The sequence below is a fragment of the Staurois parvus genome, unplaced genomic scaffold, assembly GCF_062004578.1.
Source record: "Staurois parvus isolate SC_StPar_1 unplaced genomic scaffold, SC_StPar_1.0 ptg000388l, whole genome shotgun sequence".
Taxonomy (NCBI): domain Eukaryota; kingdom Metazoa; phylum Chordata; class Amphibia; order Anura; family Ranidae; genus Staurois; species Staurois parvus.
In genome coordinates this window covers 1,620,446-1,644,679 of record NW_028318184.1, presented here as the reverse complement: position 1 = coordinate 1,644,679, position 24,234 = coordinate 1,620,446, and the positions used below count along the sequence as shown (strand labels likewise).

The following is a 24,234-nucleotide window of genomic DNA, read 5'->3' as shown; positions in this document are numbered from 1 at the left end:
GAAGCAGTTAAAGGAGCAATCTCCGGGGTATCCTATTAGCTTTGTGATTTAGTTGCAATAGTGCCTTCCACAGTTTGTCTTGACATGTTCTCGTTATACTCGCTGCATATTTGGAAGAATGCTGAGCCCCAAAATGTTGTAAGTGATCTATAGGTAGAATTAAAACCATCAATTGTGTTTTGTTAGGGTTTTGGGGTTGTACTCGACATGTGAAAAGAATACTTAACTAAAGATGCTGTTTCAGCCACGGGTCCCTCCATTATATGGCATGGCCGATGATCAGCACAGACACATGCTTAACGCAAGCTCTGAGTCGAGACAAATATTTCCAGTCTAGCTGTGTGTTATATACTGGACTTGTGTGTACGCAATCGACAACTCACCCCCCATGCAAACAGAAAAGGAGAGCAGTGGTCTGCCTTGTCCAAATTATTATTATTATACAGGATTTATATAGCGCCAACAGTTTGCTCAGCACTTTACAATATAACGGGAGACAATACAGCAACGATACAGTTCAATACAAGAGGGTTAGGAGGGCCTGATCCTTGGAGCTTACAATCTAAGATAATCACATTCCTTTGTTATTTAAGGTAATCAGACCTCATACAGCCCTTTAACCAAAGCTTGGAGACATTCTTAAACATTTGTGAGACCAACATTAATAGATTGTAAGCTCCCAGGATCAGGCCCTTCTAACCCTCTTGTATTGAACTGTATTGTTGCTGTATCGTCTCTCGTTATATTGTAAAAGCGCTGAGCAAACTGTTGGCACTATATAAATCCTAAATAATAAGGAGATGTGCAATTTGCAATTTCCCAATCAAATTGTAAGATCTGTGTAGGTATGGAAACTTAAATTTGCTAATGTAAGCGCAATCGGTTTTTTAGGTTAATTAGATCTATAAAATTTGCTCAGTTTAGTTCTATTATTCTTATTTATTTTTCATGTTTGATGCCTCTTATTTGACTAGTTTGATAAAATGGTATTTTATTGTTATGCCTCTGTGTCTGTCTCTTTCCTCTGTGCAAATGGTGTAAGGGTGTCCACAATGCGCCATCTTTGGTCTCACTATTCCTTGTGGTGAGTCATTAGGCTGTGCAGGAGGGTCCCAAGGTTGCTGGGTGGGAAGTTGGCATACAGGATATAAATTTCAAACCGCATTAACGTGCTTGCTATCACCATGGGTAGCTTTTAGCTGATGCCAAATGCAGTACAATGTGAAGTAATGGGCCAAATATTTACATTATTTGGGGCTTTTAACACCAATTTTTAAAGTGGTAGTAAACTGCCCAAACAATTCTAAAAAATCTTCTCCCTGCAAGTTTAAAAGCATAATGCATACTAGCACATTATGAAAGACCTGCTGGAAAACAAAGCCCTCCAGCAGAGTGCTGTCACAGCTCCCCAAGGCTTCCATCTTCACCTGGTCTTCCTTCTGGGTTTGAAAGCTGTGGCCATCTGATCGGCCGAGCCGCGATGTCCTTACACCCCTGCGCATGCACACGGGAGTTTCAGCTGCGGCACAACTCTCTCAATGGATGGCACCCCATCCATTGAGGGCACAGTTAGCGTGCACCAGTGACATCACCGGTGCGTCTACAATAAATAACTCCTAAAGGACATATTTAGGAGATATTCACAGTACCTACAGGTAAGCCTTATTAAAGACTTATCTGTAGGTAAAATATACCAAAATGGCTTTACTTCCACTGTAAAAAAAACTATATGAATAAAAGTATATCTCTTCTTACCCTGCAGCCATACCCTTACTAGGTCTACAGTATATGCAGTAATGTGCATTACAAGTTTGGGTTCAAGGCTTCATGTTATTGCATACACACCACAGTGTGCATGTTTGTTTATATAGTGCGGGGAAGGATATCAGGTTATTCTTTCTGTGTTAACTGTGGAGATTCACCCTCTTTCCCTCCCAGTGACATGGTTCAGTAGGATAGAATTGTGAGAAATGTAAAAGCTTGGTCTCATTAACCATTAGACAACTGAACTTTCAAAACCTAACACTTTTCAAACTAAACTCTAATCTTGTATGACCAGTGTTAGTTACTTTGAAGGCTAACCTATTAGTGGTAATGAACTTTGGCCCCCATATGTAGGATTCTATTTACTTGCGAAGATCCTGCAACATTTTCTGTAAAGGGGTGGACCTGCTACCTTGGTTTAGCATGAAGCCCCATACTACATTGCTCCAGTAAATGGTAAATTCCAGACTTGATGACAGACATGTTGTGCCATAAAGAAGGGGTTTGTGGTCACATAGGTTACCAAGTCTAAAGAAAACAATTAAATATTGCTAAATGAGGACCTGCAGGCTTGATTGATAGGAGTGCCAAAGAGCAATAAAGACAAGGGAGGGAGGGAAGGATGTGCCATATGTAGAAATTAATATCTCTCTATCTACACATAGACACACACACACCATTGGCAGTGTTTTTAATATATATCATTTTTTGTGTACACGCCCTCTACCTTTTTTTTGCACCAGAATTTTATCTTATCAAAAGAGCAATGATAGTAAAAATGAACTCCAGGCAGATGGCTAAACCAATGAACTATATAGGAGCCTTTTAGTGGTCAAAATATTGTAATTTTGGGTTTGATTTACAAAAACTGGAGAGTGCAAATCTGGTGCAGTTGTGCATGGTAGCCAATCAGCTTCAAACTTCAGTTTCTGGAAGCTGATTGATTTCTATGCAGAGCTGGACCAGATTTTGCAGGCTCCAGTTTTAGTAAAGCCCCCCCCCCCCTCCTTGTCATTGCTAATTGGATTCTAAACACTGTGGTCTTTTCTGTGTTAGGTGTGTCCCAGAAAGGGAGGAGTTCTGTATTTGCTGCAATTCTTAGCAAACAATACCTAGACAGCTTTTTAACTACATAACTAAATCAAAAGTTGATTAGATTGCTCTACCCTGTGCTTGGGTGGTGTACTGAGCATGCATATAAAGTAGTAGAACTTTACCATTTACATCTCCAGGTTTTACTAGTAAACAAACATTAAACAATAGATATGGAAAGACAGGGGAGACCTTTTGTTGTTAGACCTGTGTATTACTAGAAGATTGAATAGGGTGAAAAAAGGCCAGAATGTTAGCTGCGGTGCTTTTAAAATCAACTTTACTGCTTTAAGGGTAATTCAATTTTTAAACACTTTATCACAAAGTTAATATTTTATCCTGAGACTGCAAAACAATCAAGAGTTGCAGAATGATATTCCCATTCACATCTAATCCTCAATTCAATTGACAGCTGAGTATCTTTTGTATCTATTGTATCTTGGGAAATAAAACCATGCAAACCCATGCAGTTTCAATACAAAATACCACTCATTTTAATTTCAAAAATTAAAAATTACATAAAAACCTTAATATGCAAATCATAATCTTATATATGCAACCATTTAGATATTTAATAGCCTATAAATGGCTAAACTAAAGCCCTTGTTTCACCAAGTAGCCAAAGGTGTATACACAATTTAAAAATAACTGAAAGGCAAAACTTTTGTTTATTTTGGATAGAGTGAAAGAAGGTTCGGATATTTGTCAGTTTATCATTTCTATCTGGGAATCCAAAAGTTGAGTTTTTTGGTTCTATAGATGTCAATGGAAGTGCTGCATAGAAGCATGTAGTGCATTTTTGATGAGTTTTAAATCTGCCTAGCTACAAGAAAAATAAAACAAAATTGCATCAAAAACACAGGTGCAAAAAACACAAAATGCAATGGAGAAACTCAACCTGCATACAAGTGAAGGTAGCCTTACTCTATCCCCCTCCCCCCCCCCCCCCAAATAGTTTTGCTCTATTTTAAAAAAAGAAAAAAAAAACTTCTAGTATTACAGAACTGAGCAAGGCTCCCTCACTGTATAGGAGATCATTTTATTTAATATATTTGTTACACACCATTGAACAATACTTTGTTATTTAGATTTGTACATTTTTGTTCAAGCATTGCATTAAAATAAAAATTATAAAATGTGTGATGGTTAGTAAATGTTCTGTAGTAGGGATGAGGTGTTGATACTAATCAGTAGAAGCCTAATCATTCAGATATATATTTGAATAACCTTTTGTTAGAATATCAAGGTTTAGCATAAAAACCCTGTACAACCCAACAAACCAGCAGTACACAGGCTAATTGGAGCTCTGACCAAGATATTACTTAGATTTCTGTAGTACACTATATTAGGAGTGACACTATAGTCATAAAATGGTTTATGAAACTTTAAAGAAATTAAAAGTTCCAATAAATCATTGGAACAGAAGATATTTAATACCAAGACCAGAGTAGTGAGAATTGGTCATTTCCAACCAATAGTTGACATCCTCTACAACACCAGTTTGCATAGAGCTAATCTCGCCAAGTTTTAATTTGAACATGTCAAATTTCCTCAGAGGCCCAAATTTCAACATTAGCAATCTAAAACCTGGGACAATAAAGACATGCCCACTCCCTACTACCTCTTGTGACCTGAACCTGTAGACACAAACAGAAAGGAATCACCTTGATTGGTTAAGTTCAAGTGATGCCTCAATTTGCATTCTAATGAAGGTTTGTGGTTTCCTGGCTTGAATCCTGGCTCAACTTCTCTATAAAAAGACAAAAGATAGTTTGTGGACCTCACATATCTTCTTAGGGTCCTCAAGATCTTTTGGATACCGATTTCTGCACAGAACATCTGATATTGCTATATTCACAATGGCAGCCCACCTAACTTGTGAGAATGAAACAATTGGAGAAGAGCGATACGAAATCCTGGGACATCTTGGCGAGGGTAGTTATGGAGAAGTTGTGATGGCTGTTGACAGGGAACTGGGTAAGTGAATTCTTAAATAATTACAAAAAAATTTCTAATTTGCAGACCATTTGAACATCTAGAACAGATAGCACAAACATTAGCATCTTTACTGATTAAATGACCTTATTAGAGGTAGGGGTTTTGTTGCATAAATTTGGGGAAAAGACCATGATGCACAAAGATCTAATTCAGCACTAACAAAATATAAAAACTGGTTGAACAGTGCAAAATCCCATTCAGGCAGCTGGCATTGTTCCTACAGAAAACAAAAGCCTTTCCACCTGTTATCAATTTCTTGAGTTGGTCCTTTTGCATATCTTTAACAACCTGCCATGAGTAAAACATGAAGGCCACATTTTTTGAACTCCTCCTGAAAGTGCTAGCTACTGGTTGTTATGCCACAGAGCAAGCCTTGATATTTTACAAAAGTACATATTTGCATACAGGTTCCAGGTCAGGGATTCTATAAATTCAATTGGGTAGATTCAATATGGCAGCCAGGTAATTGGCAATTTGAAGAAGAGCTCACCAAAAGCAGGCTTCCTTTTTCTCTCATGACAGATTCATGATGATCACACACAGTTATAGTGGGTCATAGGCAGCTAAGTATGTAACAGATTTGACTATAAACTGATGGTCCACTATGCACAACCTAGACACTTGGCATTTAGATGGGAAGGGACAATAGATCTAGCTGCATGGGCAGCTACATATCTCACTGCTAGCGAGGGCCTAGAGAAGACGGCTACATTTTGAAGAAAAGCATCCAGTCTATGTAAAATGAATGGGCTCAAGTATTGGACATCACCCAGAGTTTTAGATGTCCAAGTCTTATTGTAATCAACTTTTTTTCCCTCCTCTTTAACAGGTAGCCTTGTTGCCCTAAAAAAGGTAAAAAAGGAGCGAACCAGACTAGAGGCCTTTCTTCATGAAGTTTGCATGTCACTCTTTGTTACTGGACACGAGGGCATAATATCTACCCATTCGAGAATTCTGGAAAACTCAGACTGTTACATGATCAGCCAGGAATTGGCACCTGCTGGATCTCTTCACTCCATCATCCAGCCAGGGGTAAGTAAAGCTAATGAAGTAGCTGACACTTTAGCATTTGCTTGCTAATTCTATAAATTTGTCCTAGGGATCCTGGAGATTAATAGAAACTGGTGTTTTGTCATGGATGATACTTTCTATATATTGCATGCATTTATACCAAATATTGTTGGCCTGGTTGGAGAGAACTAAGGAAGGGCTAAAATCCCCAGTCAGCTATTTTCTCTGCACCATCTGGGCAAGATTTTCCTTAATCCAATCAAGAAGTTGGAACAGGAGGTAGTAGGAAGTCTACAACGTTAGGGGAATTCCCCTCTTAAACAGTTGTCCCCATTGGATGATTTCCCCTCATCTCTTGTTCTGTGACAACTGTAAAATTTGCATTCGCCATTAATTTTGTCTTTAAAAGCAGAAAGACAAAAATAGAGATTACATCCCTCCTTCCCCACCTCCCTTCCTAGTGGGCACACAGATAACAATCACGATACAGGTTGTGATCCTTCACCATTCTATATTAAAGGTTAGTCTGGTGTTTAAGCCAGAGGTAAAATTTAAAACCAGTTAGACCTCCCATATTTCCTTCATTGCCCAATTATTGCTGAAGTAGTTGGAGATCGGTTGCACTGATGTTCACATAGAATTCCATCTGCAGATTTAAAAAGTAACCAACGTTGTATTGAATTTGATATTATTGAATATTATTTTTTAGTAAAATAGTGTTATTTTAAAGCCAAATATCATATAATTAATTGTTTTAACTTTTCCAGATGGGAATTCCAGAAAAGCTGGTCAAACGGTGTGCACTACAGCTTACCCAGGCTCTTGAATATATGCACAGCAAAAACCTGGTGCATAGGGACCTAAAGCCGGACAATATTTTACTTATGGACAAGAGATGTCATAATGTGAAATTAAGTGACTTTGGACTGACTCAGTTTGCCGGTACAGTTGTTCCATCAATGGCACCCCTCAACACATTCATGTCCCCGGAACTTTGTGAACTGGAGCACAGGGAGTCAATTGTGGTGGATCCTAGTGTTGACATCTGGGCCCTTGGTATTGTATTGTATGTTCTTCTCACTGGAAACTATCCATGGGAAACAGCTTCAGCTCAAGATCTATGGTTTCAAAGGTTTATTTACTGGCAGAACAACTCTGACCATGTTCCACCACCAAGTGGTTGGGAGAATGTCAGCAGGAGGGCTCAAGATTTATTTCACATACTTCTTGCCCAAGACCCCAGCTGCAGGAACCAAGTCAGAGTTGTTCTAGATTTTCTTCATTTTCCTTGGAACTTTGAAGTTGCCACCCAAGAAACCATGGATCTTGTGGAGCAGAAGGAAGAGGAGGATATTGCAGCAAAGGACAGTGAGGTAGAAGTCATTGTGCTGGAGAGTGAAGAGGAAATAATTATAATAGAAAATCACGGTGACATTGAATACATTGTGATCAATTATTCCGGCTCTTGAATTTGCTGCAGTTAAAATCTCAGCAGTGCTTCTTTTGAAAGAGACCAGCAGTACCTAAGCTCTGAAGTTGAAGTCTAAACGGACCCCAATTATTGTCCTAAAAGGAGGAGAATAGTTGCAGAGCTTCTCTGCCCAGCTCAAACCATCACCGTCATCTCAAAAATATTACTGAAGTGGTGAGATAGAAGGAGCAGGGACAAGCATTTACCTTGTGACTATTTCAAAGGTTTTTCTGAGATGTGGACTTTGCACCGTGATGTCACCGGGCCTCATCACTACCTCTTTGAAAAGCAACTACCTCAACTACAATTCATGTTGCCGTCTCCATGCGTTTGTATCTATAGTGTCAATGCAATCACTGCACCAGGTATAGAATGCAATAAATTCTAAGTACTGGTTATACCTTTTGTATCGTGTAATTCATCTATTTTTGCTCTGCCTCTTATTTCTCCTTCAACACAGATTGAAAAAGTGTTACAAAACCCACAACAGTAAAATCAGTCTGTATATGCAGTAAAGCATGCTTGTTATACTCCCTGTGGAACCTAAGGGGTTAATCCTCTGCATTGTGTAAAAATGTAGTTTGATCCTGATTTCTCTGATCCTCTCCTTCTTTCAGTGTCCCCCTCTTAAGACATTGTGCGGAGTCACTCTGCACATGCTCAGTTTGGTATGTATTACTAGGGTTCTTTTTTTTTTCTTAGGAGAGTGCATGTGATTAACAGGGCCAATCAGCACTGTCCAGACAGAGGTCAGGGGTTCTGCATCCTCCTAAAGCAAAATGCAAAACTCCTCCTACAAGCTTTAATCAGTGCTCAGCTGGACACTGATAGAAGTCACAAGACTGCTCTAACTGCTGATGAGCAGTTTATATTTACTAAAATAATTGGATTTCCATGTTTAGTGTACTGTGGGAGACCGTATATAGTGAATGCAGGGTCTGGGGTTTAGTAACACTTTAACGTTGACAATACATTATTTATGTAAACTGCGCAAATCCCCAATCAACTGAAGTCACAAAGCTGCAAGTATATGAGGATATAGTCTCTTAAAAGACCAATTCAAATGGATACTGTGCTAGGTGAACCCTTAAAACTTTGTGAGCACTATAGAAACCTTTGCACCTCTAAAAAGCGATCAAAAATTGAAAATCAAACACTAAATAATTACATACATATGCCCTATGAAGACCCTCACCCCTCTGAAGGGCGATCAAAATTTGAAAAAAATTAATTGAATAAACTGAGTGCAGTAATCATAAATACGTGTAAGAAACCATTATATGTGGTCAAATTAACCTAAAATGTCATGCATTATCCATGAGCCCTATGAAGACCCTCACACCTCTGAAGAGTGATCGAGGTTGAGGATAGGTCAAATCTCAATGTGAAAAAAAAACTCCTCAAATATACATAAAGGTTAGTAGAAATTTTTCAAAAACAGTAACAAAATGTCCATATAGACTTAAACCATAGTCCATAAGTATGAGAAGAATATGACAATAACATGAATGAACATTTTACAAAGCTGCAGTTTTTTTTAATATGGGCTGGAGCCCCCAGACTGCACCGGCTATTTTCTGGAAAAGGTAACCAGCCCATACCACACCATGCCTGGCCTAGGGTCAAATGGCAACCTACGTGAAGATCCAGCATATTCCAAGTCATTAAAGGGTTACTTCACATTTACCAAAAAAAACATGCCCGTGCAGATAAGGTACATAAATGGCCCACATCTATAGCAAGGGTATTATTTCACTTTAGTCAGAGCTGAACACTTTGTTTTGATCTACATAGCTAGTTTTTTTGGTAAAGGTGAACTAGGCCTTTATCCTCACTGGGAAGGTTATACATGGAACCAGCATGTAGAACACAAGTCACCGCAAATATAAGCAATACAGTGAAAGTGTAACTGACCGCCATAACGTCTCCTAAATCTACGTATGAAGACTGAACAAAGACCCCCACTTAACCAAAGGTCCTCTAAACCACAACCTGGGTCGCAGGATACTCGCACCGGCCTTTATCCCCTCAGCTTCTTTTTACTGCATACAATGCAGGGCCACTGAGTAGATTCTCTACTTCCTTCATAACATGCACTGTGAGGGGTCATCATATACTAGAAAAGACTGTAAACCTTGGGGCTCAATCACATAGGCGCTCGTCAAGTAACATCTGTTTACTTTATGTACTAGTTCTGAGCTGTTTGCTGTATGGACTCACCAGCACAGCCAAGTTTGAAAGGTGAACGCACCCGGACGCACAGGAGCTGCACCTGGCCCTTCATACCTGTCAAACTGCGCAAGTCCATACAGCCAATGTGTGGCCATTCACTTTGTATGGGGTGCCTGCACACAGCGCAGCACTGGGGCAGGAAACCTAAGAAATGCCTCTTCTTGCTGTATGGAGCTGAGTGCCCATGTGAATGAGCCCTTAAAGTAAATCTAAGACAAAACTTTCTTTTTTCACTTTAGATAGAGTAAGGGAAGGTTAGAACACCTGTCAGGTTGTTTTTCTGCCATTTGTGTCCCATAGGGAGATTTCCCTTCACTTCCTGTCCCATAGCCAATACCCGAAGTGAGAGAAACTCTCTCAAAGTGATGAAAAAATGGGGTGTCACTAGAACTAGTGCCCCGATAGGGTCACTGTACTTTACACCCCTGTACCCATATAGTTCTGCCCCCACACCCTGATCTGTGAGTCCCACAGGTCACTGTACTATACCCCATGTATCCCCAGAGCTCTCCCCTCACACCCCAATCCCTGAACCCTGACAGGTCACTGTGCTGTTCACACCTGTGTACCCCCACAGGTCTCCTTTCACAACCCCATTCCTGGGCCCTGACAAGCCACTGTACTGTAATCTCCCCAAGCCCCCCTATCCAGAGATCTCAGGCATCTCCTGTTGCTTGGTTACATAGATAAAAAAAGGACAGGCTGATTACATAACAGGACATTACACAGACATCTGGATGGTCTGGGGCAGGCATGTCGCACTCAGATAAAACACTGGCCCCCACAAAGACAATATCTTCAAGGGGGTCACACCGGGAGAACTACAAAAAAAAGGGAAATACGCCGGTTTTGTGGTGAGAATATTGCTGCATATTCCGTGCTCTAAATTGTGGAATGGTATAAGACAAGTTCTATGTGGTGTTGCACCAGCTGCGCCAAATCACATGACAAGTGCTATACTTCAGTGACCGTTCCCGTGCGCCAACATAAGCATGCTTGGATCTGGCGCCCCAACACCCCCACAAGAGCAAGTAATAAAATGGCAGGAATCACTTTTATGATGTTGTCACAGCAAGCGCTAATTAAATAGGCATACAGAATTTGGTTGACTTGGCACATGGAAAATGTGCCAACATTTCCACTAAAAATGATGTATTTCCTTCCATCTGTTAATTGGTCAATATCTCAGAATTGTGACATACGGGGGGGGGGGGGGGGGATTAATTAGTCTTCACTGGAGCACAGCCAATTAGCCTTTACATTTCCATTTTCTAACCTGTGTGGGGAAAAATAAAAGCTGCAAGCTGATTGGTTGCTGTGGGCAATGATAAGAGTTGGGATGAAACATTTTCTATGAATCTCTCTTTATGGAAATCATGAGAGAGAGTCCATTTCTCTAATGGGGATACAGCCAGCAATACAAATATGACAGTGGATCTAACCCCTCACCCCTCACCACTGACAGTTGGCATTCTTGTAAACAACCCCTGACCTGAGGCTGCCCAAAATAGATCTCATGGTCTATGAATACAAGTCCTGTGTCCTGTACTGTATGATCCAGAGAAAAAGGTTTGTCTTTGGTTACATGTTACACACATGTTACACACACCAAACATCGGGGCTGAGTTTGGCTCTAACCAGGCACACTGATCCCCAATGGTGCTCACTGATACTGATAGCACAGACATTACAAATGAGCCCATATTCAAAAAACAAACCTAGCTTGTTGATGTATTTCAGTGTGTTACAAGCAGCACTATTGACACCTGCCTACATCATTGGAAAGGACCCCAAAAGCAGGCTTCTTTAAGCTTTACCTGTGTATTAGGTGCAACACAGATTTCTCTTTGTGTTGGATTTCATATATCCAGGACAGAATACTGAGCTCTGTGATTGTCACTCTGCTAAAAAAAAATTGGAGCCTCGCTGTGGAAAACGGCAGTTGGCAGAAAAATCATTTGAATTTTGTTTCCGGTTGGTATCCTAGCAACCACGGAAACTCAGTCCACAGGCAGCGCAGCCACAGACAGTCAGTGTGCTTCTGCTAGCGATAGTGAACACACTCCTTTTTTTGTGCTCTGTGAGATCTCATTATAACGTGTTATAATGAAGTGGACCAGGCCAAAACTACGTTTCCGATATCATCCATATAAGAACAGACAGGAGGTCACCTGGAATACCATCATAGGGAGACCTTTTGTAGATGATTTGGATAAGCCCACTTTATCACATAGTGGGTTGAAGGTGGAGACACCTCAGCAATTCCCCAAAAATCGGGAAAGCAAACATGGAAACTCTGATGGGAGGAAGAATTCTGGAGAGGGAAAGAGTTCCAAAGAGGAGAGTGCCATGAACAGAGGAAAGAAGCGCAGATCCAACCAATCTGCTGAGGAAGAAAGACCAGCAAAACAGGGACGATGCGGTCATGCACCGAGTTGGGCCAAAACACCATGTGCTGTCATATTGCCCAAGAGGAATAACAAGAGGCCAGCATCAGATCCAATTTTCTCTGCACCTCCAAATAAGAAAAGGAAGATCGCTGCTGATGAGACAAGCAAGAATGATCAACAGCTCGTCGAGGTAGTCAGCGATAGATTTCACCAGGTTGTCAGCGATATAGTCGGCGAGGTAGTCAGCGAGAGAGTCGCTGAAGTTGTCAGCAAGTCAGCCAACGAGGCCGTCGTTGGGGTTGTCAGCGAGCTAGTCGATGAGGCTGTTAGCAAGCCCGTCGATGAGGCTGTCAGACAACCAGTCAACCGGGCAGCCGGTGAGAATGACAACAAGGTAGTCAGGGATGTGCCTGGCACCAAATTAGAAATGCATCCGCCAGCCGACTTTAATCTTGACAGCTTTATCTTTCATAAAATACTCGGTCAAGGTAGTTACGGAAAGGTAAGTAATCAAAGATTTATGAACAGAGGGTTTAATGCACTGCGAGTTAGTGGTTATTATTATTGCCAGTCGGCAAATAGTAGGTCGTAGGTGGAGGTCACACCACTCTATTCCTTACCGCTTCCCATTTACACTACACACACTGAGCTGTGCTGCTCAATGCCAAGCTGAAATCCATGCTTTCCCCATAGGACCAGTTTACACCAGTGTGATACATTAGTTGGCGCTCGGTTACATTGGAATAGAATGCATGTAAATGCAATGTGCTTTAAGAAAGCTACAATACTGGTATTTTACACCACTCATGAAAAAATAGCATGCCAACGCACATCATCTCCAGTGCGTTTACTGTGTTACATGGATGCAACGCGAGTAGAGTGAATCCAGGCTTACACACTAAGTCATGTTTAGTGGTGTACTGTCTGTCGGGGGTGTAATACACAAAAAGATGCAAGACAGAATTACAAATCCTTTGGTATATAAGGAAATAAGCTGACGTACATTTAAACTGTATATAGCAGATTGCATAACGTTTGGCTGCACAGCTTCATAGCCTTTAGCCCCAATTTATGAACGCTGAATACAGACTTCAGAGTGAGCGCTGGCTGTGATTTGCTAAAAGCCTACTGCGGCTTGCTAAAAGCCTATTGAAAGCTATCCCCAATCCCTAACAGTCTAGAAGTTACTGACTAACAGTCAAAACCACTGAAAACTTGCACAAAATCCTGCTGACTCCCCGTTCTATAAACTGTTTTCAAACTAAGACTAACAATCGTAGCCAGGCTGGGGGGGTTGCTGCTGGACCCAGAGGTAACCTTTTCAGAACCCGGAGCTGAATTGCTTCTAATCATTTGTGTCCTGTGTTTTTTAGGTCGCCCTGGCATCCCATCCTGCCACCAACAAGAAACTGGCAGTCAAGGTGGTACAGAAGAGGAAATTACTGCAAGAAGAACCGAAAAGTGTCCTCGTAGAGAGACAGATACTGGAAAAAGTTGGACGGAGTTCCTTTTGTACACACGCCTATGGAACCTTCCAAACAGAAGTAAGTTTCACATTCCTATCAATCACTCACTCATCAAATCACATCCATGTTATCCATTTGGACTCCAAGTCCAGCACAGACCTAGAAATAAATCCCAAAACCAGAAAAAAAGGAGGGATGGTCCAGCTTCAAAGAGGCTAAGACATGAGAGAGTTATGGTGGCTGCCAATGCAGAATTTGGGGAATTCTGGTTCTCCCCAGCCGTCCTGCTCTTACTTTGGCTTTGCTGTCGGAGTCACTGACTTGGATCAGGTATAGTCCTTGAACTTCTCTCATGATAGAGTCACTTCAATAGAACCTGTCACAACATGTTTGCATGTTAATGGCTTCTATATATTGCTTACCCACAGAGGAATGACGTTCACCATACATTGAAAGTTCCTGCCAAGCATCGCGTTAACTTAGTCTTAAAGTGGATGGAAAGCCAATACTGAACATTTCTTGTTTGTTCACACTTGGTCTATTAAATAGATCAAGCAGAGCGTGTTGTTATATCTGTTTAATAAGTGCAGAAAAACACTTGTGATCCTGTCAGAATTCCAGCGCTGTCCTGAGTCATCCTAAGCAGTCTTATCAGCCCCGCTCACTTCTCCTCTGTGAACTACAACACAGCTCCCCGTATGTTATAGAGATGAGGATGGGGAGAGGTGTTCTTAAGGATGGGGAGAGGCATACTTATTGTCCTAGGATGACAATACGGCACCTCCATAGACATAGAGAATAGTAAGTGAGCGTAGTCACCCTAGGACAAGAAGTAGATTAGTGGTAGGATTACAAGGGGAAAATAAAGGAAGACATGCTGAAAAGAAGAACACTAGTACAGCCTCCATAGCTGAGCACTGGTGTAAGCTGAAATAGATGACATTTTTATTCTTGAGTTTGAAGATGCGTTAAACTCCTGAACCGTCTACCATGTCCAGACATCCCTATATTTCTGCATTTCCACCAAAACACAAACTTCACATCCACTTGACCTTTTGGAACCGACTTATTTTTCTCTTTCTTTTACAGGAAAATCTCTTCTTTGTTATGGAATACATGAGAGGAGGAGAACTACGCGACCTGATCAAGTCTTCTGCTCCATTACCAACTAACACCATAAGGTAAGACTTACAAAGATTCCGTCTAAGGCTGCATTCATACCCGCACCATTCAACCTTTTTATTTTGGGCTTTTTTTGCACATTAGTCGTGCAACAGCATAGGGCAGCCTATTCACTTACGTGAGCTGCCTTATGCGTGACAAATGCACCAAAGTAGCTCATGTACTTTTCTTTGTCCGCGAGCCTCACAATTTTGCAATGTACATTTTGGTGCGTTTGGCCACACAACTGCTACCCGCATGTGAAGTGCCATTAAGAATTAATGGCACCACAAGTGTGATTTGCATCTTAGCACATTTTTCATGCATTTCCCAGAACACCAAGGTGTTAATATGGCCTAAGAGAAGGGTGAGGGTTAACAGTCATGATGAAGGATTTGCATATAGTAATTACAGAATGAATCTTAAAGGAGAAGTACAGACAAAGCTCCTTGACCCGTTTTCAGCTGACAGCGGGCTGAAGCCTGCTGTCGGCTGATGTCACTCAGCCGGTCCAGGCTGGGGAAAGATCCCGACTTTAAAATAAGGATCTGCCCCAAAATCTGGAGCGGAACCCAGCTCAACGATCCGTTGAGAGCCTGAGCCAGTTGCTCCCTCCACTCCACAATCCAGTGCTCCATTAAGTTGGCGGGGTGGGGAAGAGCAGAAACGCTGACTGACAGTCACCGCTCTCTGTTCGGAGTGAGCGCTGACTGAGTGAGAACTCCGCAATCAGCTGTCAAGTGATTGTTGAGTGCTCACCCTTAAAACCGGCCATAGACAGATGCTGCATCGGACTGATTTTTTTTTTTTTTTTTTTTTTTTAAGTCCGCAAACGTGAGACTGTAACGAAAAAACCCGTAAGTGTCCGCAAAAAAGTGCAAGTGCAGAAACACACACACGAAAAACGTGCACTTAGGGGTGTGTTTGTCCTACCCCCGAAAGGGCTGGACCGTTCACCCGATCCCCCGGGGCACGAAGCTCCTGACAGGGACAAGGTTCCCATTTGGTCCTCCTGGCCAAAAGGCCTGGTGGACCACCGTTCCTTATGCCCAGCCGAAGCCGGACATCCAGTACTAGGCAAGGGGGTTCTCCCGAAGAGAAAACCCCCTAGGGATCAGGGGAGGAAGGAACCGTATGGCCACACATCCTCCCCCTAGACTTCAGGTAAGGCCCGAGGACCCACACCCTCCATCCGTGAAAAACACACACATAAGAAAGCAAAAAGTGACAAAACGTGGGAGTGAATAAATAAATAGAATAAAAATAAAAAAGTGGTACCGTGCCTAATAGTGCACAGACCAGGCCCTGAGGCCCGTAGCAAAAATTGCCCTGGACTTAGCCAAAAGACCTGGTCCTTAGGGCGCTGTGCAAAAAAGAGTGTAAAAACAGTGGCCATGTGTCATCTTCACACCGTGGGGTCCCACACCCAAGTGTTACTAGTGACACCCCTGAGCGCGTCTCCTCAGGGGGCACTGAGTTTGCGGACTTTTTGCCTCCTCAGCCCCAGGCCAGACCAAGGTAGCATGCTCAAACCAGGAGGAACTGGGTCTTTCCGGTCTCCCCAGAGGAATTACTCCCAAGGCCCCAGAACGAATCATGGCGCTCCCTGGTTTCTGTCCCTCCGGTACTAGCCTTCCGGACCCCCATCATACCAGTGAGGGTACTGTACAACAACCATCCCCGTAAACTAGAATGGTCGGTAGCACCCCCACTGGACACTGATAAGAACAGATACTACACTTGATCTTAGCCAAAAGGCCGAGATCGGACTGATGCTGCACGCACCTAGATAAGTATGATTTAACAAAAAAATGAATTCCTATTTTGCTCTCTTCATTTAAACTAAAAGATCACCCACACCGACCCACCTCAGTAAGCCTTCATCAGGAAAGAACCTTCACTGCCCCCCATACACATACTCATCTTCCGTTTACCCCCTAGCCTAGCCTTTTTCAGCCGTCAGCAAAGTACTCTGTAATGCAGTTTGTAGACATCAATCTCACATAATCACACACTCCTTCAATCAGATGCAACTAATCCCTACAAGATTCTAAAGCATGCTAACTGTATAGCATAGGGAGCTATTTGTCCAAGCTGATTAATGATCAGTTGCTACTCCTAGTGACTGGTCACCAGCAAATTTAGTAGCACCATTGATCTGCTAACACTCTCCTGCATAGCACGAGCCTAATGTGATATCTGCCAAACACCGGTTATATCCTCTAGTTTATCTTGGCGTGCAAGGCTGTATCTTCAACCCCACACAAGCAATGTTCCAACCCCACAGGTCTTAGCCAATGGTTGTCAGATACCACAGATCAGGTGACTATGATCCAATCCCTGGTTAAGAACCAAAGAAACCCAAGAAAAGAGCAGGGCCTGTCATTATCACAGTAATACATTGCTGCTTATGACATGCAAGGCTTGGAAGAAATCACCTCTTAATCATTTGTTTACTTATGCTGTGAGACGTGCAATAATCGTAGACCTTTTCTCCTTTTTTACAGATTTATTGCTGCAGAACTTCTCTGCGCGCTACAATATCTGCACCGCCAAGGAATAATGCACAGGTAAGTGTCTCCACCATGATCTTCCATATCTTCTAATCTTCATTAAAGTACAACACCACCCAATACTGCTACTTTAGTTGTGGATGGGTGTACAAGGGTTGAATTGCCCATGGCCAGTTCTGTCCCCTGCTGCTGAAGCTTTTGTGACTCTAAGGGCTCGTTCACACTCGACTCTTTTTACCAACGCTTGCCAAACGCCCCTATAGCGTTTGGCAAGCATTGGTCCGGCGTTTGCGGAGCATCTTTTAACGCTCCGCAAATGCCGCATGCGCGGTTTAGCGGAGGTTGCTAAGCTTTGCCGAGCGTTACAAACGCCTATAATGAAGTTTGAATGGTGTTACCGCTCCGCAAACGCCCCGCAACCGTGTCGCCACCGCACCGCAAACGCCGGCCGTGCGTTTGCGGAGCGGCACCGTAGACTAGAATAGGAGGCTTCAACGCCTCCTGACTCGACCAGGGGCGTCCGTTTTTCCGCGACGCTAACGCTCCCGTTAGAACAGCACCATGTGCTGCAATGTGCAGAATTGTCCGAGGCCTCTCTGCCGCCTGCACACAACGCTAGTGTGAACGTAGCCTAAGTAAGGGAGTCTCACTTCCCCATATTACATACATTTGCAATTGTAGATGTCCTGTTCTAACACTGTGCCATGTCCCATTCAGCAGCTGAGCAAAACCAGCCACAGGTGCAAAATTTGCTCTGGGTCCCATCAATCCCCGTAAACCAGCAGAAGAAACAATATTGAGGTGCACTCCGTCAATCTGAAATGAGTCTATGGCTTTATTAAAGACACGTGGATAGAAACACTCCCCAGGCTGCCTAATTCTAACACTTATCACCCTCTAGTGGGACGTAATCATGCCCCCACTAGAAGGGCAAAAGGTGACGCAGGAAGAAAGCCTGCGGAGTGTTTCTGATCCCTTCTTTTCAATAAAGATGTGGAAGCATTGCAGAATGACCAACTGTGATTTGATATGGTTTCTTACACTGCAGTAAGCTGACAGCCAAGGTCATGAGGTTCCTCTTACCATTCGTAAAGCAGTGCAGAAAGTTAGAAGGGGATCTAACCCGCTGGCACCCCTTGAAAGCTGAACTATTAGTATTGGTTGAATTACGGTTTTAAACATTTGATCTGTAAATCTAACTCTCTCCTTTTTTTTTTTTTTTTACAGAGACTTGAAACCCGAGAATATACTGCTCGACAGCTCCGGCCATGTCAAAATTGCAGACTTTGGCCTTTCAGAAGCCGACGTGTTTGGATCCGACAAAGTATTTACTTGTGCCGGTACTCCAATCTATATGGCCCCAGAAGTAAGTATAACACCACCTTGTTTTTCCCCTCTACTGCTCCCATCTTTATCTTATAATATCTATGAACCTAACAAGAATTTTGGAGATAAAGGAGCAGAGCCACAATGATGGTGACTCAAAAAACCTAAAAAACAACAGGAGGCCCACTGTGACCTGTCATTCCCACCAACCATTGTTAACTATTATTACTGCTCTGTGCAGCTCATCGTGTGCTTTATTTTATAGTTAATCTTACTCTCTGTTTTATCAGGTTCTACAAGGAAAACCCTGTGATGCTATGTCTGACTATTGGTCACTGGGTGTCATCTTATTCGAAATGGCCACAGGAGCACATCCAGGTGAAGCCAGATTCAGGAGACACTTCTATCCGAGGGACATGGATCCTGAACTTCAAGATGTCATTGAAAGAGTAAGTATACTCTACAATTAGAATTATGCAAAAGCTATAGATCCTTAGTGTAGTGTTCTTTATGAGAGAAGCTTGCAAAACGTTCTCTAGTATCCAGTACATCACCAGGTGTAAGAAAGCACACAGGGGGCATCCGACTTCTGGAAGTGTTATATACACACGGTATAGCAAGATATTCACCACACAGGGAGTCAGAATAATAGAGGAACTATCCATGAGCTTTTGGATGAACTCATTCACTGGTTCAGAAATGTTCACTTTGATCCTTCCAACAGACATATATATCTTCAGTGAAAACTACACCAAGGAATTAAAATATGACATTCTGAGGTGTTTTTTTTCTATTTTTAAGAAATAGCCGACACTAAACTGGCTGATTGATCAGTTTCTGTTAGTGACAATCTACCGTATGCTAAATTTCATTTCTTTTTCTTTATAGCTTCTTGAAATAAATCCGAGCGATCGCCGGCAGGCAGTGAAACAACTGCGAAAACATCCCTTCTTCAGTACCATTTACTGGAAGAAGCTGGAGAAAGGAAAGGCCACCTCACCATTGAAGATGCCAGAAGAAAGTCTGCGCTCACAAATCGACACAAATCAGCAAATTGATGTGAAGGAACTGATTCCCTACACAGGAAATACAGAAAATAAAATTGCAGAAGAGCAACAGAGATTGTTCGATGGCTTCAGCTTCAAAAGCACAAAATGGAGAAGGATGGTGGAGAGGAAATGAAAGAATGAGGGCTCATTCGCACCATCTGCATTGAGCCACGTTCTTTTGGACAGATCACCACAAGGTTAGACCATACTTCTCTTGTGGGTCACAGGAATGACCTAACTTTTGCTTTCCTGGGGCAAAGAGTCAGCTTATAGCAGGCTATTACAGTGTATAGCAGGCAGATCACCACCTTTGTGCATCATTCATCATGATTGACATGGATCGACAGTGCTGGACAACATGAATGAAACTGAATTCACATCAAGATAAAAAAACTGCCGGAAGATCAGAGGACAGTTGGTTTACCACGGATCAACACCTTTATGCGTCATTCATCATGAGTGGATCAACATTCCTAGATGATAGGAATGACGTTGGATTTATACAATGGAACATAACCTCATCCATTCTGGGTGAGAGGATTAGAAGGAGCAGTGGTTTGCCATGTCGGCAGATCACCGCCTATGTGCGTCATTCATCGTGATTTATATGGATCAACATTGCCGGAAGACATGAATGACGTTGGATTTATACAATGGAACACAACCTCATCCTTTTTGGGTGAGAGGATTAGAAGGAGCAGTGGTTTGCCATGTCGGCAGATCACCATCTATGTGCATCATTCATCGTGATTGATATAGATCAACATTGCTAGACGACATGAATGATGTTGGATTTATACAATGGAACATAACCTCATCCTTTTTGGGTGAGAGGATTAGAAGGAGCAGTGGTTTGCCATGTCGGCAGATCACCGCCTATGTGCGTCAATCATCGTGACTGATATGGATCAACATTGCTGGACAACATGAATGACGTTGGATTTATACAATGGAACATAACCTCATCCTTTTTGGGTGAGAGGATTAGAAGGAGCAGTGGTTTGCCATGTCGGCAGATCACCGCCTATGTGCGTCATTCATCGTGATTGATATGGATGAACATTGCCGGACAACATGAATTACATTGGATTTAAACAATGGAACATAACCTCATCCGTTTTGGGTGAGATTAGAAGGAGCAGTGGTTTGCCATGTCGGCAGATCACCACCTATGTGCATCATTCATCGTGACTGATATAGATCAACATTGCTAGACGACATGAATGATGTTGGATTTATACAATGGAACATAACCTCATCCTTTTTGGGTGAGATTAGAAGGAGCAGTGGTTTGCCATGTCGGCAGATCACCGCCTATGTGCGTCATTGATCGTGACTGATATGGATCAACATTGCTGGACAACATGAATGACGTTGATTATTACAATGGAACATAACCTCATCCTTTTTGGGTGAGAGGATTAGAAGGAGCAGTGGTTTGCCATGTCGGCAGATCACCGCCTATGTGCGTCATTCATTGTGATTGATATGGATCAACATTGCTTGACGACATGAATGACGTTGGATTTATACAATGGAACATAACCTCATCCTTTTTGGGTGAGAGGATTAGAAAGAGCAGTGGTTTGCCATGTCGGCAGATCACCGCCTATGTGCGTCATTCATCGTGATTGATATGGATCAACATTGCTAGACGACATGAATGACGTTGGATTTATACAATGGAACATAACCTCATCCGTTTTGGGTGAGATTAGAAGGAGCAGTGGTTTGCCATGCCGGCAGATCACCGCCTATGTGCGTCATTCATCGCGATTGATATGAATCAATATTGCCGGACGACATGAATGACATTGTATTAATACAATGGAACATAACCTCATCCTTTTTGGGTGAGAGGATTAAAAGGAGCAGTGGTTTGCCATGTCGGCAGATCACCACCTATGTGAATCATTCATCGTGATTGACATGGATCAAAGAAAAAAGATTAACAGTAAGAATATTGTTCTTACTTGGGTGATAAGTGAGAAGACTATCAAGTTTTTAGATATGGAGATTATGCAGGAACAGGATCCTCTACTAACAAAAACATTCTTCAAGACGGTAGATCGCAATGGTTATATACCCCTGAACAGTTGTCATCACACCTCCTGGCTTATGAATGTCCCTAAAGGACAATTTGTCAGACTAAGGAGAAATTGTACTAGAAAGGAGGATTATCGGGATCAAGCAAAGATGACTTATACAATGGAACATAACCCCATCCCTTTTCAATGAGAGGATTGGAAGGAGCAGTGGTTTGCCATGTCGGCAGATCACCACTTATGTAATATTCATCGGGAATGACATGACACATTGCTGGACGACATGAATGACGGCTATATACTGTAGATCAGTGGTGGGCAACCTTTTTTTTCAACTGAGCCAAATCTCGCCAAAACCACAATTGAAATTTATTTTGAGAGCCACATTTTTAAAACTGAAAATACATCTCCCATATAGTAATTCATCCCCCATAGTAATTCATCCCCCATATAGTAATTCATCCCCCATATAGTAATTAATCCCCCATATAGTAATTCATCCCCCATAGTAATTCATCCCCCATATAGTAATTCATCCCCCCCATAGTAATTCATCCCCCATATAGTAATTCATCCCCCATATAGTAATTCATCCCCCATATAGTAATTCATCCCCCATATAGTAAGTCCCCCATAGTAATTCATTCCCCATATAGTAATTCATCCCCCATATAGTAAGTCCCCCATATAGTAATTCATTCCCCATATAGTAAGTCCCCCATATAGTAAGTCCCCCATATAGTAAGTCCCCCATATAGTAATTCATTCCCCATATAGTAAGTCCCCCATATAGTAATTCATCCCCCATATAGTAAGTCCCCCATATAGTAATTCATTCCCCATATAGTAAGTCCCCCATATAGTAATTCATCCCCCATATAGTAAGTCCCCCATATAGTAATTCATTCCCCATATAGTAATTCATTCCCCATATAGTAAGTCCCCCATATAGTAATTCATCTACCATATAGTAAGTCCCCCATATAGTAAGTCCCCCATATAGTAATTCATTCCCCATATAGTAAGTCCCCCATATAGTAATTCATTCCCCATATAGTAAGTCCTCCATATAGTAATTCATTCCCCATATAGTAAGTCCTCCATATAGTAATTCATTCCCCATATAGTAAGTCCCCCATATAGTAATTCATTCCCCATATAGTAAGTCCTCCATATAGTAATTCATTCCCCATATAGTAAGTCCTCCATATAGTAATTCATTCCCCATATAGTAAGTCCCCCCTGTGTCAATTCACTTACCTTTGCTCCGCGCGTTCCTCTCGTATTCCCGCGCCGTTCTGGTCTTCAGGGAGGACTGTGAGAGGAGAAGAGTTCGTCACGCTGCCCCGCCTACATCCTGACAGCTGCAGAGTCCTGACGCCCGAGAGGAGGGAGGGGGGCGGCCATCCGAGAGGAGGGGAGGGGAGAGGGGGAGAGGAGGAGAGGAGGGGAGGGGGGGGGGGCGGCCGGCCGCCCGCCCGCCCGAGAGGAGGGAGGGGAGCGGGCGCCCGGCACACAGGAGAGCCGCATTTAAGTTTGTAAAGAGCCGCATGTGGCTCGCGAGCCGCGGCTTGCCGACCACTGCTGTAGATGCATGAGTCCAGTGCTATCTTCAACTGGGCTGATCCTTTGCTAGTCTTCAGATCCCCAGTGCTGCCCTTTTTTTTTTTTTTTAAATAATATTTTTATTGGGGTTTCAAACAACAATACAGTAGATGCAACAGTGTACTCAGAGTCAGAGAAGTGGTCTAAACTTACAAAAGAATAGGTAAAAAAAAAAATGTAATCAAGCTCAATGAGCATATTACAGGTTTCAAAGTAATAAACAAGATGATAACTAAGGGGGGGAGGCTAGAACCAGTGGGGCCTTCCAAGCCATATCCGCTAAAGCCAGAAGAATGACAGAGGTCCCCAGGGTGGTCGCTGCCTCTGTGGGATCCTTGTCAGACACAGGAGTAGCAAGAAGTGGCCTAGAATAATGAAGAGATGGAGACATGTGCAACCCACGCCTAATAAGGCATCTTTACTATAACCATACCAAACCATAATTAGTAGTCAAGGGAAAGGGGGAAAAGAAAGGGGGGGGGGGGTTTAAGTATAGGCCCAAACGGAAGAACTGGAGATTCCTCCCCTGCATGGGGACGCTCAAACAAAGGAGAGCTCCCCACGGAGGAAGGGATCCCGGCACAGAAAGCACAAAACAGGAAGAACGCATGTTGTTACCTATTTGCAGAGCCATTATGCAATCCTGTAATAAAGAATTGGTTATATGGAGACCCATCATGTGACTGACACCCATTAAAAACATCCTTGAGATATACAATACAGTAAAATCAAAAGAGTTATGAGGAATGTGGATAGGGATAACCATATGGCCTATTGGAGGTACGTGCTCTGCTCCAGAGGGGGAAGAGACCTTGATATTAAGAGGCCCCATTTTTTCTGGAACCGCAACGTCAAGGCTTTTAGTGACAAGTCTAAGTCAAGTTTTTCTCTACGAAGAAGATGTAATAGATCTTGCTTGACCTCAGGAACTGAAGGCGGAGCGGAGGATAGCCATTTTCTGAGAATGATCCGTCGCGCAATCATGAAGCAGGTGGCTAGCCAAGCCTTATTGCGTTGTATAGCTAGTAATTGAGGTCTGGACTGCTCCAGGCGTGTAGAGGGGAAATTGCCAAATAGGAGCAGAAAGGGACCTTGTGTCGGGCAATAACCC

General features: G+C 42.5%; 1 protein-coding gene and 2 pseudogenes across 1 annotated transcript; 2 read left to right on the top strand and 1 right to left on the bottom strand.

The window, feature by feature from the left end:
• Nucleotides 1-4,715: 4,715 nt before the first annotated feature.
• Nucleotides 4,716-7,334, top strand: LOC149455770 (serine/threonine-protein kinase SBK1-like). The gene is made up of 3 exons (XM_089685860.1): nucleotides 4,716-4,833; nucleotides 5,684-5,886; nucleotides 6,633-7,334. Exons 1-3 carry the CDS (start codon nucleotides 4,716-4,718, stop codon nucleotides 7,332-7,334), a joined length of 1,023 nt encoding a protein of 340 aa, XP_089541986.1.
• A 4,340-nt stretch (nucleotides 7,335-11,674) lies between these two features.
• On the top strand, nucleotides 11,675-19,640 carry LOC149455768 (putative serine/threonine-protein kinase DDB_G0277449; annotated as a pseudogene).
• On the bottom strand, nucleotides 16,241-16,356 carry LOC149455769 (U2 spliceosomal RNA; annotated as a pseudogene).
• Nucleotides 19,641-24,234: the final 4,594 nt, after the last annotated feature.